The 16,939-nt window shown below is 47.9% G+C and overlaps 1 protein-coding gene across 1 annotated transcript in view; it reads left to right on the top strand.

Moving 5' to 3' along the window:
* The window catches only part of LOC142259349 (uncharacterized), a 96,305-nt gene that overhangs the window by 5,675 nt on the left and 73,691 nt on the right, over positions 1 to 16,939 (top strand). The window contains exons 4-8 of the mRNA XM_075331812.1: positions 6,283 to 6,432; positions 6,562 to 6,741; positions 6,823 to 6,940; positions 7,022 to 7,119; positions 7,317 to 7,407. Coding sequence (XP_075187927.1) covers positions 6,283 to 6,432; positions 6,562 to 6,741; positions 6,823 to 6,940; positions 7,022 to 7,119; positions 7,317 to 7,407 — 637 coding nt within the window. The remainder of the gene's footprint in view (positions 1 to 6,282; positions 6,433 to 6,561; positions 6,742 to 6,822; positions 6,941 to 7,021; positions 7,120 to 7,316; positions 7,408 to 16,939) is intronic.

Here is a 16,939-nt window from a genome sequence, read left to right as displayed (position 1 = left end):
CATATATTGCTTATAGTTAAGTGAAAAATGTATTGTAGTACAATGTAAACATCAGACATCAAATTATTTTTATGATACAATAATCAAGATATTTAGATAGAACATAAAATTTATTGGAATACAACTTTAGAACACAAACAACTGTAATAAATTGTAAATATGTTATACAATAAGTAATACACAATGATTACATATATATCTTGTGTGTGCATGTATAATATATATATAATATATATATAATATATACCGTATTTTTCGCTTTATAAGACTCATTTTCCTCCCAAAAATTTGAGAGGAAAATGGGAGTGTGTGTCTTATAAAGCGAATATAGTGTTACCTGGAGGTCCTGTCTGTGCGGTGATTGGGTGGTCGGGTGCCTGTGGATGTGTGCAAGTGGCCGGGTAGCTGTGCTTGCGTGCGGTGGCAGCCGGGTACCCGTGGCTGCGTGCGGGCGGCGGCCGGGTGCTGTGTGCGGCCGGCAGATGGCTGCCGCCCGCACGCAAGCACAGGTACCCGGCCGCTTGCACGCAGGGTGGGCGGGCAGCCTGCTGGCTGCCACTCTGTGCGTGCGGGGCGGGCGGCTGTGCAGCAAGTTACCCAGTTTGTCCGCGGTCCCAGTTTCAAATGATGGCAGCGGGCGTGTGCGCAGATGGACCCCTTGGATGAGAGCTCCATCTGCGCAGGCGCCATTATTTGAACCGGGACCGCGGACACTGGGACACTCACTGCACCGGCCTGCTGCATGACTCACCCGTCGACGCTGCTGCCGCCACCACCACGGGCCCCGCGGCTCCTGCCACCACGGGTCCCCCAGCTCCTGCCACCCCGGACGCCACCTGCCACCATAGACCCCGCTGCCACTGACCCGCCGTGCCTGCCAGCACAACCTCTTCCTCCTGTGACCCCGCTTCACCACCACTGCTGCCCCCGTCTGGTAAGAGAACACCGGATTATAAGACGGACCCCATTTTTCTTTTTTTTACCTTTTTTTATATCTAAGTTTAGGGTGCGTCTTATAATACGGTGCGTCTTATAAATCGAAAAATACGGTATTTAGATATTGTATTACATATTTACAATTTATTACAGTTTTTTGTATTCTAAAGTTGTGTTCCAATAAATATATTTTTTATCTAAATATCTTGATTTATTGTATCATAAAAATGATTAAATGTATGATGTTCACATTGTACTACAATAATTTTTTCACTTAAATATAAGCAATATACTAAAGGTTATTATTAGTATGTTTTTGTTGAAAACTGTTATTTGCCACTTACGTAGTGTATTACATAGTGTTATATATACAGTATATATTGTGTGTTATATATAACACTATGTAATACACTATAAAAGTGGCAAAAAACAGTTTTCAACAAAAACATACTAAATAACATTTGTGCAGTCTATGAATTTGTTCTAAGAAATAGAATTGCCTCCATCAGATCCTCCTTCGCAGATGACCTCAAATCTGACCTAATAATTTTAAGGCTAGAGAACAACTTCTCTACACTTGGGTTGGAGGCAAAGCCGTAACCACATGGGCAACATCTCTAACAATTTCCGGGTATAAAGGCATTGCCTCATGCAGTCAGTTTTGATGACTGGTTGAATTTTTCTATTTCTTTAAGAGCAAGTGAAAAATTTTACTGAAATCTGGTCAATCTGTTGCTATAAGAGACGGAGTGAAATCTTTTTCCTTGCAGCAACGCCTGCTCCATGTCATCCAAATGCTTGTCAAAGTTAAACTGCTCATCTGGTGAGGATGAAGATATGGCAGCAGTAGCACTGTCAGGACCCAAGTCCTCTTGCGCCTGGCAGTCCTGTAGCCACTCATCCTAACTGCTACCTCAGAGCTTCTTTTCTTTTAGTAAGGTGTTATCAAGAAGTATATGATGACTTGGGTCCACATAAACAGCTGCCAGAAGAATTTTATTTTCTAATAGCTGTGTCTCTCTCCGTTTCATTGAAGCAGAAATGCCATCTGCGACTAAACCTCCTCTTTAGGACAGGCAAAATAGCAAGTTCTTAGGTCACGGGCAGGGGAGGGGACGCTGCGCTCACCCACTGCTCGGGTCCGGCTGCTGCTGCTGCTCGGTGGTGGCTCGAGCAGTGGGCCGGATCCCGGGGACTCGAGCGGCGTTCCTCGCCCGTGAGTGAAAGGGGGGGTTGTTTGGTTTAGGGATATTGTCCGTGACGCCACCCACGGTTGTGGTGAGGTTGGTGACACCACCGCTGCTCTGGACGGGGATCCCGGGAGCGGTGACAGGGAGCAGCTTGGATGTTGGTTGTCCCCTCCGTGGGTAGGGGGTTGGTTGTCCCGGGGCCCGGTGAGGGGGATAGGGATGGCAGGCGGGTTACGGGGCCTGGTGAGGTGCAGGGTCGCGGGGGCAGCGCTGTGCCATACGGCACGGTGGTACTCACTCAGCCAGTAATTCACACAGAGTCTCTGGTCAAACAAACGGCTGGATGGACGGGTCCCACAGACGGCTGCGGGTGTTCTCCTCCCGGTAGGTTGATGGTGACTGCCTTTCCCTGCACCTGTGTTTTGTGTACGGTTCCAATGGCTTCCCACCGGTAACCCGCTCCCCAGCTTGGATGGGTGCTGAAGGAGCCCCTTTTGCCAGCAGGCTCTGGCCCTGGGAACTGTAGCCTTGGCGGTGACTGTGTTTCCCTTCACGGTTTGAGCTGTTGCCTTCAATCGGGTCTTGACTGCTGGGAAACCCCGGAGGTTTCCTTCGCTAACGGATTTGACCAATTTACGGCGACTCCTAGCCTGGTCTGGGTCCGTAGGCCCTGCCGAATGGTGCTGGCTTCTCTTTTGCTCTCCGATCCGGTACCGCCGGGCCACCGCCCGTCCACGGTCCTTACGGTTCACTCTGATTAGCCTCTCCTGCAGACGGTCACCACCGTCTGCCAACCTTGCTGTTTGTGCCCGGGCCACACACCCGGACACGGTCAGTCTCCTCCTTTACCACTTCACTCTTCCTCTCCTCAAACTGATCTCGACTCTTTTTCCCGCCTCCAGGACTGTGAACTCCTCGGTGGGCGGGACCAACCGCCTGCCCCCCCCCCCTGGTGTGGAAGTCAGCCCCTGGAGGAAGGCAACAAGGGTTTTGTGTTTGGCTTTGGTGTGCCTAGCCGGGGTGTGTTGGTGTAGTACTTGTGACGTCCTGGCTTGTCCAGGGCGCCACACTTCCACTCCCTTATGAAAATGCCAGCAGTTAAATCCTCAGCTTGTAATTTTTTAGTCACGGTAAATGGGTGACTAAAAACTAACTCCTTCAATTCCTGTGTCCATTGACCTTCATTGAAGGTTACTTGAGGGTTCACCATATCTATAAGAAATCATTTTAGTTCAAGCAATCGCTCAGTCATTAAATAAGTGCCTCACCGAGTGGCTTGATCAACATTTGCCCCTTTCCCAGCACGTTTCTTCAAGATGGAATCAATTTTAGGGGTTCTGGCGGCAATAACCAACTTCCTCACTTTTCCAATCAGATCTCCAGCATGTCCGCCCAGTTTCACACATCCGGCATTTCGCCGGTTTGGCGGATTTGGTGCACGCCAGTACAGTGCGATACAGTACAGTGACAGCGCCACAACTTCCGGGTCACATGCTCCGGTCACATGAAAGCATGTGACCGTCGTTTGTCGCGCTGCCACTGTACTGTATACACTGTACTGGAGTGCGCCGCATCCGCCAAACCGGCGAAAAGACGGATGTGTGAAACTGGGGTCTTTCTTGCAGACTCTCTCTTATTGCCAGCTGCAGCGTGTGCACAACACAGCGCATGTGATGAATATGAAAGTGTTTTGAAGCAGCTTCATCAAGATTGTCTAATCCTAAAGTATCATTTTGCTGTTCTTCTGTTGTAATATCTGTTTGTTCCTCAGTTACATGAACAGCGCTGTGGCTCCATCTCACACATACTGAATCCTAAATTTTCTTCTAGCTGTTGTTCATTACTCTCATTCATCAGTTTAATTATACTTATGTTTGAAGCATTGTTCGTTACAATAGCAAGAATCTGTTCTTTTTTGTGTTCCTAATCTTGCAGAACTTTTTCCACTAAGGCCTAGAGAAACTGGCCGGTGTGATGAGCTTTAGTATCTTTTACTGCCAGAGTCTTGCTAACAACTTCTTTCTTATCACAAACATATCGAACATTGATGGCAAATAATTCAGTGACATGCAGTGACTCTGGGCATCCCAGCAAAGGCAATGGGTGAAAAGATAGGATATTCAGATACAGCGTTTTGTGAGGATCCTCACAAAGAATGAGCTGTCAGTTTGTGGCGGTTTTCTAATCTGCTTTTGCTATTGAAAGCATTATTTATGAGCTCAAAAACCTTTCAGGTGATGCGGTTTTTTAAAAAGCTGATCTGCTTTTGCAGCCGAAAAACGTATCCTCAAAAAACGCAGCAAAAACGCTGTGTGTGACTGTAGCCTTAGATCATGAATAGAACAGCCATTTATAGGACATTTCATAACTTTCCCAAATTCCTATGAAAAAAATTACATCACACTCTGCATTGCACGCTCTCCCCAATTTATTACGTATTGTCGGAGTCGGTGCATTTTATACCGACTCCACCAAAATGAGCTACGACTCCGACTCCACGACTCCGACTCCACAGCCCTGGTTTGTGGGAGTAACGTAAAAATAAGTGGAAACGTTCCGGGAGGGTGAATACCTTTTTCAAGGGGCAAAAATCCTTCATGACTCTAAAAATATCAGACCAGTTCCCTGGATCAATGTTCCATCACAAAATCTAGTCCTGATAACCTGCCATAATATACTTTTTAAGGAAGTCATCCAAGCCCACCTTGAATTTTTGTAGTCTATCAACAATTATCACATCATGTGTCAGACAGTTCCATATTCTCACTGCTCTTACAGTAGAGAATCCCCATCTGTGATTTATTATTGAACCTCCTTGTCATCATTACAGGCCTCAGTTGTAAAAAGCTCATTAGAAATATCTCAGTAATGTCCCTGATATACTTGTACATTGTAATAAAATCGCCCCGTAGCCTTTGTTTCCAAAATAAACAATCAAAAACTTGCTAACCTGTCCTCCTATTGCTGTCCTTCCATTCCTTTTAATGGTCGCTCTTCTCTGCACCCGCTCTAGTTCAGTTATGTCCTCCTCATTCACTGGAGCCCGAAAGTGTGCAGAATATTGTAAGTGTGGCCGCACTAGTGACTTGTATAGAGGCAAAGCTGTTCTTGTCCGGATCATCTGTGCCTCGTTCACTGCATCCTATTATGTTATCTGCCTTGGCAGCAGCTTCCTGGCACTGGTTGGTTTTCTCGTCCTCCCACACACCCACATCTTTTTCAGTGTCAATTTTCTACAGTAATTTTGAGACTGTTTAAAAACATTGCAGTCTAAGGCGGGCTTTGCACACTACGACATCGCAGGTGCGATGTCGGTGGGGTCAAATCGAAAGTGACGCACATCCGGCGTCACTTGCGATGTCGTAGTGTGTAAATCCTAGATGATACGATGAACGAGCGCAAAATCGTCGTCATCGTATCATCGCTGCAGCCTCCGACATTTCCATAATGCCGGGGGAGCGACAGGTACGATGTAGTTCCTCGTTCCTGCGGCCGCACACATCGCTGTGTGTGAAGCCGCAGGAGCGAGGAACTTCACCTTACCTGCCTCCCGGCTGCAATGAGAAGGACGGAGGTGGGCGGGATGTTTACATCCTGCTCATCTCCGCCCCTCCACTGCAATTGGCCGCCTGCCGTGTGACGTCACTGTGACGCCGCACGACCCGCCCCCTAAGGAAGGAGGCAGGTCGCCGGCCAGAGGGACGTCGCACGGCAGGTATGTGCGTGTAAAGCTGCCGTAGCGATAATAATCGCTACGGCAGCTTTCACTATATATCGAACGTGCGACGGGGGCGGGACTATCGCTGCAGCATCGGTAACACATTGTTACCGATGTTGCAACGTGCAAAGCCCGCCTAAGAGTCAGACGAAAAAATCTGAGAAGCTAAAACCCTGCAAACATACAAAAAACCCAACAGGCGAATACTTATAAAATAGTAATGTGCCATACATGTGGAATAAAACCCACTTCTCAATATTATTGGATCAAGAATCTTCATTTCGGTTCCCGCAGCCCAAAACCATGAATTGTCTTCTTCTTCATGTCATACATGTTAGTGTTATTTCTGCGGCCAGTGATCGGATATAAAGTCTCCAATAATTATATTACTGTACAGGATTCTTTATGAAGTTACATCGTCATCTTCTCCCCATTCAGGTCCCTACAATATCAGATCCTCTCAGTGGAGATCTTCTGTATAAGAGAATTCTTCTGATTGCCCCATCAAGGATGGATATGGACAAGGACAAGATGGCGGAGAGGATATTACACCTCACCCTAGAGATCCTCTTCCGGCTTACTGGAGAGGTGAGAGATTCTGATGACGTCACATTACATCATTCTTATCTATGGGAATAACAGATGGACAGAACTGGAGAGGTGAGGACTCTGGAAATGTCTGGAGTGAGCATTATTACTGTGTCTCTCCATAACCAGGATTACACAGTAGTGAAGAAGACCTCTAGTGAGCGCTGTCAGGCCCCTGTGTCTGAGGGATGGGGAAGACCCCTGAGCCCAATCACGGGGCCTCCACCTCACCCCCCGATACATGAGGACACCAATGACCAGAAGATCCTAGAACTCACCTACAAGATGATTGAGCTGCTGACTGGAGAGGTGACACTGCTGGGAATGCTGGGACATTATACAGTAACGCTATGAAGGGATCGGGGGTGACGGTATCTTTGTATGTGTCAGGTTCCTATAAGGTGTCAGGACATCACCGTCTATTTCTCCATGGAGGAGTGGGAGTATTTAGAAGGACACAAAGATCTGTACAAGGACATCATGATGGAGGTTCCCCTCACATCACCAGGTAATACAGGACTAAATACACACTGCCAATAATTATCTGTATGTAAGGAATGAATTCAGTCCCTGTATGTGTCTCCTCCAGTTCTATCCAGTAAGAGGACAACACCAGAGAGATGTCCCCGTCCTCTTCTCCCACAGGACTGTAACCAAGAAGATCCCGATGTTCCTCAGGATCATCAGGTAGATGGAGAGAAGGTGCCATGAAATCTCCCTATGATGTGTAGACGGCTGTGAAGGTCTTGTGCTCAGTCTTGTTTTATCCTCCAGTATTATATGTGTTATACTTGTGTAATGAGAGCGGTGGAGATGGCAGGATTAGAGCTGATCATAGATGTGACTTCTCCATCTGTCTGTGACTTTTACAATATTTGTTTCAGGGGGAAGATCTGACCCATATTAATACTACAGAGACATATGTGAGGGGTGATGAGCGGAGTAAAGAGGAGATTTCTACAGATAACCGCCCAGGTGAGTAGTGACCACTAAATGCAGAGAAGTCACAGATTCTTCTCAGTCACCGGCTGTGGCTGCTTTATCAGGGTTGTAGTCTGGCCATATCAAATGGTCACCATTCTGCTGCTAGACCACCACATGCTCCTCCACCCAAAAGTACCTTCATTATTTTGGGCATTGGACGCCCTTCATTATTTTGGGCATTGGACGCCCTTCTGTTGGAGTGAGATCTGTATCAGCCAGATCTTACAGGTAGGATCCATCCTATCCCCTGAAATAGAAGATGTTGACTCTTCAACCCGCTTTATATGTTACAATATATATTACGATGTGTCGGCGGGGTCACGTCGCAAGTGACGCACATCCGGCATCGTAAGTTACATTGTAGCGTATAACAGCTACGTGTGATTGCGATTGAACGGTAAAACATTCATCGCATGCACGTCGTTCAATTCCTAAAAATTGAACGTCAGGTTGTTCATCGTACCCGGGGCAGCACACATCGCTGTGTGTGACACCCCATGAACGATGAACAGCAGCTTACCTGCGTCCCGTGGCTCCCGGCCGGCTATGCGGAAGGAAGGTGGTGGGCGGGATGTTTACGTCCCGCTCATCTCCGCTTCTATTGGCCGGCTGCCGCGTGATGTCGCTGTGACGCCGAACGTCTTCCCACTCCAGGAAGTGGATGTTCGCCGCCCACATCGAGGTCGTATGGACGGGTAAGTACATGTGACGGGAAATAATCGTTTGTGCGACACGTTCAACAAATTGAACGTCCCGCACATAATGATGGGGGGCGGTTACGATCGCATACAACATCGTATGCTTAATCGTAACGCGTAAAGCTGGCTTTAGCTGCCCAGATTTCTAATCTGCAAAGAAAAATCTAATCAGTATGGTGGACCCCTAAGAGAAAGCGGAGGGTAATGATGCTGGTGACCTCCTAGATTCTTAGTTTGGTGCCGGGTTCACCAGGTGAATAAAGATTGATTGCTCTCAGTGGGAGAAACAGAATAATAATCTTATAGTTGATGAAGAGACCTCAGTAGTCTGGAAAGCTTGCTTTCTAACATCATTTATATTAATTTTGTTCTCCATTAATAAGTATCATAACTACAAGATTCTTATTGTTTCTCCACTGAGAGCAATGACTGCATCTTCCTAGAATCCCGGCATCTTATTGATGGATCTTCCTTCTCTCCCTTCTGATGAATGTGCTGATAGGGGCGTTTATATCCAAAGTTCAGCACAGGGTAACTGTAACATATGAGGGAGGTTAGGATTACCCCACAGTGGGTACATGGAGGTCGGGCAGCCCACCCACAGGATTTCCAAGATCTAATTAGAAAAAAAGTGAAGTAATAACACACAAAGATCTGATATTTTTACCTTGAAGAGCCTGAAAGTTATTTTCTCTGAATTGTACAAATGTCCATTATATAAGAACTTGTACTGGAGCCGTCCATTGTGGAGTCCGAGAGGCAGAAAGTAAATGTCTAATATTTCTTCAGGAAACTCATCTGACAGAAGATATTGGCCCCTACAATAGTTTGGATTGCCGAGAGCCCCGAGCCACATACTGTAATTACTCCAGATGTGTCACCTCTAGTTACTAAATCACTGACGGTGAAGGCTGTCGGGGTGGAGGGCGATCATTTTAGTAGATGTGTTATTGTCTATAGTCACAGTTTTCTCTATAGTTGTTAGTACCAAAGCCGCTCTTATTTCATGGCTTTCCACTGCAGCCAGTTTTCTGCTCCTATCCGGGCCCCATTTCTCCAATCTGACATCTGTCACTTTACATGATAACACCTTTGTAATGCTGAATCTGATCCCAGTGTTTCTGAGATTTTTTTCTGTGGCATATTCTCCTTTCTTAGCTGTAATGTTAGGTTGATGCGTTTTCCATTTATTTAAAAAAATATAAAAACTGAAATTCGACAAAACATTTAAAGAATTAAAAGTGGTCAAATACCACAACATACAGTCAGTAAATAGCATTTACTGTTTTCTTCTTTAGTGTAAATGACTACTTTTGACTCCACAGACAGTCTCAGTAAATTAGCAAGAAGTGGATGATGTAGAGTGAAAATTGTAATAATGGCATTTTAGTGCAGAATATACAGTACCCATCTCTTGCTCCACGAGACACACAATCTGTACATTTTTATGTGGTTTCTTGCAATGCCAAACATGTAGATACTAACAGTGTTTGAGCCACTACAAGGCTGAGAAACATCGAGGATTTTGCTGTATTGGATGATGAAGCCATATCTTTTTATAATGAAGAGTCTTTCCGCTACCACCATTGTGGAACCCTCCATTACTCCACTGACAAAGTAGCAGTTTGGTATAATTTTGGCCAACAAAACACTATCTAATGGCTTATTATTCCAGTATAGAGGAGGCAAAATGAACAAAGAGGGTTGAACATTATGGTCTACTGGTAGATTCTGCAGGTCCGGCAGGCACAGCTGGTATAGATAAATGCAGCAGGTACTGCTGGCACAGCGGATAATAGGTTCCATACATGTTTGTGTACCGCCCCGGTGTTGGTCGGGCTGCTCGGTTCCAGGATCAGGGGGGGGGTCTCCGGACCCGGTTTGGCGGACACTTGAATCTTTTTTTAAAAGTGGGATATTTACAGGGGAAGAGTTTGTGACGCCATCTGTGGGTTGCGGTAATGGGAGTACCGCCGCTGCTGTGGGGAGCACTGGGGCAGATGGAGTTAAGGAGCCAGTTGTTAGTCCCTCCACAGGTAGGGATGGCCCCGGGCTCAGGGTTGTTGGTACGATGGGGAGGACAGGGTGCAGGGTCAGAGTGCTCACTGTGATTGTTGTGGTGTTGGATGAGGATTATAAAGCAGACGCACACACTGTAGTAAACCAAGGTCTCTGTATACCACTGCCGCTGCGGGGAGCCCGTCCAGGTAATTCTCCCACCGGTGTCACTTGATAGTCCGGACCCTGCCTCCGTGCACAATTTTAGTTGTCTGTTGTGGCCCTTTGGCTTGAAGCTGTCAGGGCCCTCGTCCCTATGTGTAGTGGAGCTGTGCTCTTGATGGCTGGCACGTAGGATTTCATTAAATTGCTTTGTCTGGGAAGCCCTATCCCTCTGGTTGTGCTGATGCCTTCAATCTCTGAGCTCTTAGAGAAGTTCATAAAGACACTCTCCCTCCAGGTTAATTATCAGGTCGTTGAATCTGTTCCTGACTTAGGGTCTTGTACCCCGTTGTGCTCGGTACCGTTCTGTTTATTGTACTCTCTGATGCCGACAGTCCTTCACGACTATGTCCGTCGCACCCTTTTTCCAATGTCACTGCTACCGGTCCCCGACTCTTGTGGTCCCGGACCACTGCCTGCGACTTAACCTTGGTCTCGCTCCCCGGGAGCTACTACTCCCCAGCTCCTCACTCTTTGAGGGCTCTCACTGAACTCCCTCTCTTCTTGCTCCCCTGGAGCACACACTGTGTCCCCTCCCACCAGTCTGCCTGACCCCTACGTGAGTGGCCCTTTTCTAGCTAGACCAACCCACTGGTGTGTCTGACAGGTCGTGATGTGAGATGTGATTGGAATTTGTGGTGCTAGTGGATGTGACACTGGTTTTCAGGTACCTGGAACCATGGGAGGTGGGCCCTGCACCAGAAAAGAGAAAGTGCAGTTCCCTGCAGCACCCTGATATAGTCATGGGCACTACATTTGCACAGACAGCATACAACTCAGAAAGTTTAATGGGACCTGACAACTACCGTGTTTTTCCAAAAATAAGACACTGTCTTATATTTTTTTTGCCCCCCAAAAAAGCACTAGGGCTTATTTTTGGAAGAGGTCTTATTCTTGGAGAAACACGGTTGGGGGTAAGTTTACCCCCCAAAAAAGCAGACCCCCACTTCCCAGGAGACTCATACTCACCAGACCAGGACATCTGTGTGGTTCCAAGGTCCTCCTGTGATCTCCGGTGGGTGCTGCACGCCGTCCTACCCTGCTGCTAGCTGACACGCTGACACACACAGCAGATCGCTGACACACACAGCAGAACGCTGACACACACAGCAGATCGCAGGCACACACAGCAGATCGCAGGCACACACAGCAGATCGCAGGCACACACAGCAGATCGCAGGCACACACAGCAGATCGCAGGCACACACAGCAGATCGCAGGCACACACAGCAGATCGCAGGCACACACAGCAGATCGCAGGCACACACAGCAGATCGCAGGCACACACAGCAGATCGCAGGCACACACAGCAGATCGCAGGCACACACAAACACACACAGCAGATCACACATATACACAGCAGATCACACAGCAGATCGCAGGCACACACAGCAGATCACACACACAGCAGTTCGCAGATATACACAGCCGATCACACACAGCCGATCGCAGGCACACACAGCCGATCGCAGGCACACACAGCCGATCGCAGGCACACACAGCCGATCGCAGGCACACACAGCGGATTGCAGGCACAGCAGATCACACACACACACTCACATAACATCCAGCACTTACGGCAGCAGGGAATGAGACAAGTCACGTGTCCCGCCGCAGGTTCTGTTCAGTGCGCTCCACTGCACTGCCTCCCAGGATTCTCCCGGCTAGAAGAGATCGGTGTCGCTGGATGAGGTGAGTGTGTATGCGATCCGATGTGTGTGTGTGTGTGTGTGATTTGATGTTTGCGTGTGATCCGATATTTGTGTGTGCGATCTGCTTATGTGTGCGATCTGACTGTGTGTGCGATCCGATGTGTGTGTGTGTGATTGATTGTGTGTGTGTATGAGATCTGATGTGTGCGGGGGTGTAATCACTGCAGGTCCTGCCGCTCAGTCTCGGGTGAGTGTAATTGCCGGGTGCCGCTGTGTATAATGAAGTGTCCTGTAGTATCTGTAACTTTTTTAGCTGCACGGACACTTCATTATTGATCCGCGACTAGGGCTTATTTTCGGGGGAGGGCTTATATTTAAGCCTTTCTCCGAAAATGCTGAAAATCCCTGCTAGGGCTTATTTTTGGGGCAGGTCTTATTTTTGGAAAAACACAGTAGCAACATGTCTCAAATGTTATACCATATCGCTCAGGCACCTACCATAGAGGGAGGATAAATCCGGAAATAGAGATCCATATTTTATGAATGCATATCTACCAAACCAAACATATTAACTCTACATTAGACCTGCATCTTAGTACAAGTATATCAAAGAAGCAAGATAAATCCAAAAATTGATTACATCTTTATTAACATGATACAAAAAAACATCATAAATTTATCACATAATCAGAGATGGGTATCAAAACACACACAGTTAAAAATTAACTCCTTAAAAACAGAAAAAATCCTGGAGCAGGGGGTTATTAGCTATTGCATAAGGGTGGTCAGAAGAGAGAATAATGCAATCAGTTAGATATACCAAACATGATACTACAAACTGACAATCTGGCAGTTTTAAAGGCGAACTTAATCACCCATAATGGGGTTTCAATTTTAAAGTGACGGTGCCTTAGAGCTACATGATATACAGGAGCATCACTGCAACCTTACACATATAACATAAAATAGCATGGCACAATGTTATTATAGAATTCCCCATATATGCAAAATGCCCACATTCAATTCAATGTAACTCCATATATCATCATATAACCATGTAGAGCAGGGGAGAGAAGGGGAACATCAGGGCATCAGGCTGCCAGAAGACAATTGAAAAGTTGGAGACCACTACCTGAAGAACCACACTGCCCAGCACTTTCTACGCGCGTTTCACACTCGCTTCGTCAGGAGCTGCTGTGACAGGGGAATGGTCAACATTATATAGCGTTAGACTCACCTGAGGCCTATTAGTGGTGCGCACCGCTTGGCGGCGGCCATGCCGACCCACTCCAGCTGGCGTCCCGGAAGGTACGATGTGCATGCGCGCTAATCGCTTCACTCATTGGACGCTGATCGGAGGGGCGGGACAGACACCAGCACACAGAGCGCGCACAGGCATCAGTGCATCCAGCGCCATCTTAGGTGAGGGCAGCAGTACTGGAAACCCACCATAAATGGGAAAGTTTATGAAAAATATATACAGTACCATGATCTGAGACAACACCATTATTGTGCACATAAGAAAATGCACAGATTGGGTACAAATCAATCATTATTTCAATTCAGTTAAATCCATACAGGAAAACTAAGAGGATATGGCAATATAGCACACAAGGGTTCCAAGGGACACCCATTCACCCATATAGGTTATAAAAAAAACCATTAATTATCCCAAGATAAGATTGTGCGCCACATACAAACGTACGAGGACATAGATCAAAATTCAATTAGTATTTTAAATGGAAGATGATCACAGGAAAGGCTTAAAAGACACCAGATCATTCAAACCCTGTGGTTTCACAGGTTCCAGCATGGTGATCCACTTTACCTCCTTCTGGTCCAAAACCCTCCTGTGATCACCTCCCCTTGTACCAAAATAAACTCTATCCCTCTAAACTTGAGGAGGCGCCAAGTTACAGCTATGTTTTTCCCTAAAATGTTTAGGTATATTATTAAGGGCCTCAAAGTCTTCTGGTTTCTCAACCTTTGCCGCTTTTTTGATATCCCTAATATGTTCAAGGACCCTAACCCTAAATTCCCGGGAGATCAATCCTACATATATAAGTCCACAAGGACACTTTGCCCAGTAGACTACAAATGTTGCCCTACAATTGATGTTATGCACAATTTTTTATGACTTGGTATTGGAGGAATCAAGCAAATTGATAAGGCAGCGAGTCTCGGAGAGGTAATTATTATGGGGGACTTTAACTATCCTGATATAAATTAGGTTACAGAAACTTGCAGTTCCAGCAAAGGAAATAGATTTTCTCTAGTCCCTTCCACGACAGCATAGGAGGTTGTCTCTCCATGCCCTAATTGGGACAGGAAGCACAAGAGGTTAAAAGGACCCTCCCACCTCCCATAGCCAGTGTCTTTCCTGTCCCCATGGGGCATGGAGAGGTTTTATTTTTCTCCTATGCTGTGGTGGCCGGCGAAACTACAGTATATATTTTTTCTTTTTTTTTTCTTTTCCCCCTACCTTAAGCCGGGCAGTATCGGTCGGGCCTTCGCCGCTCCTCCCCTACTGTTCCCTCACGCTGTGGGGGACCGCAGCTCCAGCCTTCTGGAGCTCCTCTGGGGTGATGCAGGCTGTGTAGCTCCCCGGCCGGCGTCCTCCCTGAGCCGCCGGCCGCTTCCTGCATACACGCTGCTGGGCGATCCGGAAGTGCTGCCGCGGGCGGGACTTCCGGTCTAGCGAACTTCCGGTTTGGGCACTTCCGGTCGCAGAGGCAGCGTGGAGGACACACCGACGCTTCCACGGCCTGTCTGGGACCGGATGCAGGAGGCGGGGAACGTTCCATGTCACTGGGGGGGGCAGGCCCTTCTGCATAAGGGCTGCCCTGAAGACTTCAGATTCACGGTAAGGATTGCTGCTGTGCTCCCTGACATGTCTTCCCCTGCAGCTGTATCTGTAGAGCCCAGTGCTCCCCCTGCCACAGTGAGTACAGAAGGGGGTGGTCCCTCAGGTATAGGTCTCAGGCTAATATTTATGGCTCTTTCTGGTCTGTGTTTTCCAGGAGGACAAGGCCACTAAGAAATTTAACAAAAGTGAAAAGTCAGAGAGATCTGAGAAGTCAGATAAGCCGGATAAGCCTGACCGCTATGAACGGACTGAAAGGATTAAAAAGTGTCCAGTCTGTGTAAAAAAGCTACCTGCAGTCTGGGATAAGAAGCTTTGCCAACAATGTACGGACCAGATTATTAGGGCTGAACAACCGTTCCTGGTTGACGAGCTACGGTCCATGATGAAGCAGGAGATTCAAGCCTCACTAGCCTCCCTCCCTGCTCCTGGCCCCTCTTCCCCAAAGAAAAGGAAGCTCCAGTCAGCCCCGTCTGATCATGAGGAGGCTGATTCCGCCTCGGAGGGTCCCGATGAAGGCTCTTCCTCCGGGAGGTCTGAACAGTCCTTCCTTTTTCCCTCAGAAGACTTGGGGGATCTTATTGGGGCGGTTCGGAGCACTATGGGGTTAGAGGAAGGGCAGTCTCTTCCCTCAATCCAGGATGAAATGTTTGCTGGCCTGAAAACCGTCAAACAATTAGGGTTTCCGGTTCATGCCAATATTCTGGATATTGTCTCTCAGGAATGGGAATTACCTGAGAAGCGTTTCCGGAGTGACCCCAGGCGCCAGTTTCCTCTGGAGACTTCTGGGTTGCATTGGGAGGTCCCCAAAGTAGATGTACAGGTGGCCAGGGTAGCTAAACAAACGGCGCTTCCCTTTGAGGATACGTCCCAGCTTAGAGATCAGATGGATAGGAAGGTCGAGGGCCTCATGAAACGATCCTGGGAGGCCTCGTCTTCTACCATTCAGGCCAACATTGCCTCCACTTGTGTCTCTCGGTCCCTGCTTAGGTGGCTAGACCAGTTGGAGGCTCATATTTCCCAGGGTACCCCTTGGGATGAGTTGCTGGAATCCCTTCCCTTACTTAGGAAGGCTACCAGTTTTTTGGCGGATACCTCAGTAGAATCAGTCCGCCTGGCTGCCAGGACTTCGGTTCTATCTAACTCTGCCAGACGTGCCCTCTGGCTTAAGGCCTGGAGTGGAGACTCCACCTCCAAAATGAGACTTTGCTTTCTTCCGCTTAAAGGGGATTTGGTGTTTGGGCCTGCCCTGGATGATATTCTGGACAAGGCGAATGATCGTAAGGCCTTACCAGATCCTAGACCCCCCAGGAAGCGGTCCTTTCGTCCCTCGATGCCTCAGGCCTCCCAGCCCAGAGGGAAAGGGAAGGCGGGCCGGTGGAGCTATCCTAAGGGTAGAGGGAGAAACATCCTCATCCCTCCCCATCAACAACGTCCTCAGCAGGACAAACAGTGACTCGGCTCGGGTGGGGGGACGACTCTCGGCGTTTCTTACCCAGTGGCGGTCCATCACCTCCTGCCAATGGGTTCTGAAGATCGTCTCAGAGGGTCTCTTAATAGAATTCATCTCCCCCACTCTTCCGGGTCTCCGAGTCACGGCTCTGGCGTCACAGGGTTCCCAGGCTCTACTATACGCAAAGATTCAGGAGCTATTGCACTCGGGGGTTGTTTCACCAGTCCCGAGTCAGGAAGAAGGGATAGGCCACTACTCCAGTCTCTTCCTTGTCAGAAAGCCGTCTGGCGACGTCCGGATTATCATCAATCTACGGCGTCTCAACCGGCAGGTCAGGTACCGGCGGTTCAAGATGGAGTCCGTGAAATCGGCTATTCCCCTGATAGGTCTGCACCACCAGATGGCCTCCATAGATCTGAAGGACGCCTACTTCCATGTGCCCATCCATCCGTGTCACAGGCAATACCTCAAGTTTGCGGTTCTCCATGGGGAGGAAGTGCTTCATTTCCAATTCAATGTACTTCCCTTCGGGATCTCCTCGGCTCCAAGGATCTTTTCAAAGATCATGGCAGAGGTGGTCACCTTCATACGATTGCAGGGTATCTGTCTGGTTCCATATTTGGACGACTTTCTTCTC

The sequence above is a fragment of the Anomaloglossus baeobatrachus genome, assembly GCF_048569485.1.
Source record: "Anomaloglossus baeobatrachus isolate aAnoBae1 chromosome 5 unlocalized genomic scaffold, aAnoBae1.hap1 SUPER_5_unloc_9, whole genome shotgun sequence".
Lineage (NCBI taxonomy): Eukaryota > Metazoa > Chordata > Amphibia > Anura > Aromobatidae > Anomaloglossus > Anomaloglossus baeobatrachus.
Note: the sequence above shows the minus strand (reverse complement) of the source record. Positions and strands in the feature narration are given on the sequence as shown.